Here is a 3,420-nt window from a genome sequence, read left to right as displayed (position 1 = left end):
ACCGGAAGTGTGTCAGAAGGCAACACCCACCGCTCAGGCTCCACTGGACTGTTTTGTATTGATAGCTATTGGGGGGAGGAGAACGTGCAGATCTGTCCTTGCAGAGGAGGGAGAGCTTGTACCTGAATAAAACTTGGTCTTAAAGGTGCCACTGGACTGTTTTGGGTCGGGGGGGGAGCTATGCAACTTACCTGGCTGCTTCTTGCTCTGACTGAGGGTTGCTGGGAGCAGGGGGTGGGGCTTGTTGCATGTGCCCGCCCCCTGGGCTCTTTACTGCTGGAGCTCCGCTCCTGTGCGCTCCTGCAGGAAATGACCCCTGGATAGATCTATGATTGATGCGGCCTCACTTGGAATACTGTGTACAGTTCTGGTCACCGTATCTCAAAAAGGACATTGCAGAGCTGGAAGAAGTACAGAGGAGGGCGACCAAGAGGATGAGGGGGTTGGAGCACCTTCCCTAAAGGTTGAAGAGTCTGGGACTTTTCAGTTTAGAAAAGAGACAACTAAGGGTGGGACACAATAGAGGTTTATAAAATTATGCATGGGCTGGAGAGAGTTGACTAAGAGAACTTTTTCTCCCACTCCCAAAACTCTAGAACTCGAGGGCATCCAATGAAGCTGATGGGCAGTAGGTTCAAGACAGACAAAAGGAAATACTGCTTTACACAGAGAGTGATTAAAATGTGGAATTGGCTGCCGGAGGATGCAGTGATGGCCACAGGCATAGATGGCATTTAAAGGGGATTAGACAGATTCATCACGGATAAGTCTGTCAGTGGCTAATAGCCATGGTGACTTAGGGGAACCTCCACGTTCAGAGGTACTAAGCCTCTGAATCCCGGAGCCAAGAGGCAACATTAGGGGAAAGCCTCGGCCTCTATGCCCTGTTGTTGACCCTGCAGATGAACTGGTTGGCCACCATGTCAGACAGGATGCTGAACTAGATGGACCCTCACGGGTCTGACCCAGCAGGGCTCCTCTTATGCTCTTACATGATATCCTTTTGAAAAATGGCCAATCTCCTTTAAAAAGTTGTTTCATTGCTTGGTACCTCCTATGAATGTATCTTTAGTCCATCTAACCTAGGACTGTCTATACTATCTGAAGCCTTGGAGAGAAGGTCATCCCCAGAACGACCATCGGAAATCCTTTGACTAATAATTCCAGAACAACCTGGGACCTTCTGCATGCAAAGCAGATGCTCTATGATCGAGCTATGGGCCCTCCGATAATAATTAGCATCATCTTAAATACAGCTAATTGTATTATATGGCATGTCCCCAGATCCAACTTCCAATTCATTTTGCAGTCTCTGAAGTTCTCCCCTGCCTTCTAGTCTCAATGGCACACAGTGCTAATTTTCTTTAATTTGTCCTCTTCTCAGCAGCTCACCAATATAACATTTGCAACATTCATGAACTGAGGAAGAAGAGAAGGAGGAGGAGGAGGAGATTGAATTTATACCCCGCCCTTCACTCGGAGTCTCAGAGCGGCTAACAAGCTCCTTTCCCTCCCCCTCCCCACAACAGACACCCTGTGAGGTAGGTGGGGCTGAGAGAGCTCTTTCCAGAACTGCCCTTGAGAGAACAGCTCTGACAGAACAATGGCTTGCCCAAGGTCATCCAACAGCTGCATGTGAAGTGGGGAATCAAACCCGGTTCTCTCCGATTAGAGTTCATGCACTTAACCACTGCACCAAACTGGCATAGTAAGACGGAGACGGAGCCGCATGCACCATGCAGGGTTCCAACCAGACCAAGGTCACCGAGTTCATCATCGTGGGCTTCCCAAACACCCAGAAAATCAACAGGTTCCTCTTCTTTTTGCTCCTGCTTGTCTACCTCTTCACCATTGTGGGCAACCTGCTCGTTTTCACCATCATCCGCACCAACTCCCGGCTCCACACGCCCATGTACTTTTTCGTCAGTGTCTTGTCCTTCTTGGAGGTCTGGTACACGGCGACCACCATTCCCAAGATGCTCTCCAACTTGCTCAGTGAGAGGAAGGGGATCTCCTTTACCGGCTGTCTCCTGCAAACTTATTTCTTCCATTCATTGGGAGCCACCGAGTGCTACCTGCTCACAGCCATGGCGTACGACAGGTACTTAGCCATCTGTGACCCACTGAGGTACCCAACCCTCATGGACACTAAGGTGTGTGTTCGACTGGCCACTGGATGTTGGATTTGTGGCTTCATGTGTCCCATCTCTGAAGTTATCTTGGTATCCAAGTTGCCTTTTTGTGGCCCCAACAGGATAGAACACATCTTCTGCGACTTCCCACCACTTCTCAGCTTGGCCTGCACAGACACTTCCATTAACGTCTTGGTGGACTTTGCGGTCAATGCTTTCATAATCCTGGTGACCTTCCTGTTCATCATGATCTCCTACATAAAGATCATCCAGTCGATCCTGATGATCCGCACCACCGAGGGCCGCAAGAAGGCCTTTTCTACCTGTGCTTCCCATCTGATTGTGGTCTTCCTCTTTTTCGGAAGCATCATCTTTATGTACGTAAGGCTGAAGACCAGTTATTCCTTGGACTATGACAGAGCCTTTGCTGTCATCTACGCCGTCCTGACTCCTCTGGTCAACCCGATCATCTACAGCTTGCGGAACAAAGAGATCCTAAAAGCAATAAGGAGACGAATCCGGCTGAAGAGCAGTGTCAGAAGTCCTGCGCACTGAAACCCTTTGACTGGGAGGAGCCCAGGACTCTGGCATTCAAAACAGAACTCTGTTCCTATCTAGGGAATAGATGCTTTTCTGCATTTGCATTTTCCTCGCTTGTAGGTTCCTGTTGCTGGGGGGGTACTGTTCCATATGTGCTCCCTCTGCTGGTCAATTAGATATTACATCAGTATATGTCCAGCATTAAAACCTGCAGTTCAAATCTGCAGGGAGATGTAAACGTATTGTCAAACTCGGGTCTCGTTTGCCATAATTCTTCCTGTTCTTTTGCTGCGCTTTGGTTCTGTATGCCTATTGTCATATGTCATTCCAGCTGGGAGGAGGGAGTCGGTGAGTGTGTGAGTGTGTGGGTGTGAGGACTGCTTTGTTAGAAGTCACACTAGCTTGTAACAACATTAAGCGAGGCTAGACACTGATAGATACTAAAGTTGCAGGTGCCGGGGGAGGGTTAATGGTGCACAGTAGATTTTGGTGGGCTGGATGTATCGGTATGATTGGACTAGTCCTAAGGGGGGAGATCTTTTGAACTCTGTATATTATCTGAACTGGTGCCAAGTTCTGACACAGATCATCTTAGCTTGAAACTTCTTCATCTCTCAATAAACAAATCACTGTCAAGAGAGTGTTGTTGGGAGTAACTTTGTTCAAGAGTCTGACACTTATGTAATATTGAATTGACCACTAGAGGGAGCAAAACACATGTGGAACAGGGGGGGGATCCCAAAGAAGC

The 3,420-nt window shown here is 48.4% G+C and overlaps 1 protein-coding gene across 1 annotated transcript; it reads left to right on the top strand.

Annotated features, from left to right (window-relative positions):
* The first annotated feature begins 1,736 nt into the window (after positions 1-1,736).
* On the top strand, positions 1,737-2,687 carry LOC107106295 (olfactory receptor 6N2-like). Its single transcript, XM_015406424.1, has one exon. It carries the CDS (start codon positions 1,737-1,739, stop codon positions 2,685-2,687), a length of 951 nt encoding a protein of 316 aa, XP_015261910.1.
* Positions 2,688-3,420: the final 733 nt, after the last annotated feature.

Source organism: Gekko japonicus, unplaced genomic scaffold (genome assembly GCF_001447785.1).
Source record: "Gekko japonicus isolate JY-2015 unplaced genomic scaffold, Gekko_japonicus_V1.1 scaffold3225, whole genome shotgun sequence".
NCBI lineage: Eukaryota > Metazoa > Chordata > Lepidosauria > Squamata > Gekkonidae > Gekko > Gekko japonicus.
Note: the sequence above shows the minus strand (reverse complement) of the source record. Positions and strands in the feature narration are given on the sequence as shown.

Excerpts from the sequence above, each read along its gene's own strand:
- LOC107106295 (XM_015406424.1), top strand. The coding sequence starts at position 1,737 with ATGCAGGGTTCCAACCAGACCAAGGTCACCGAGTTCATCATCGTGGGC.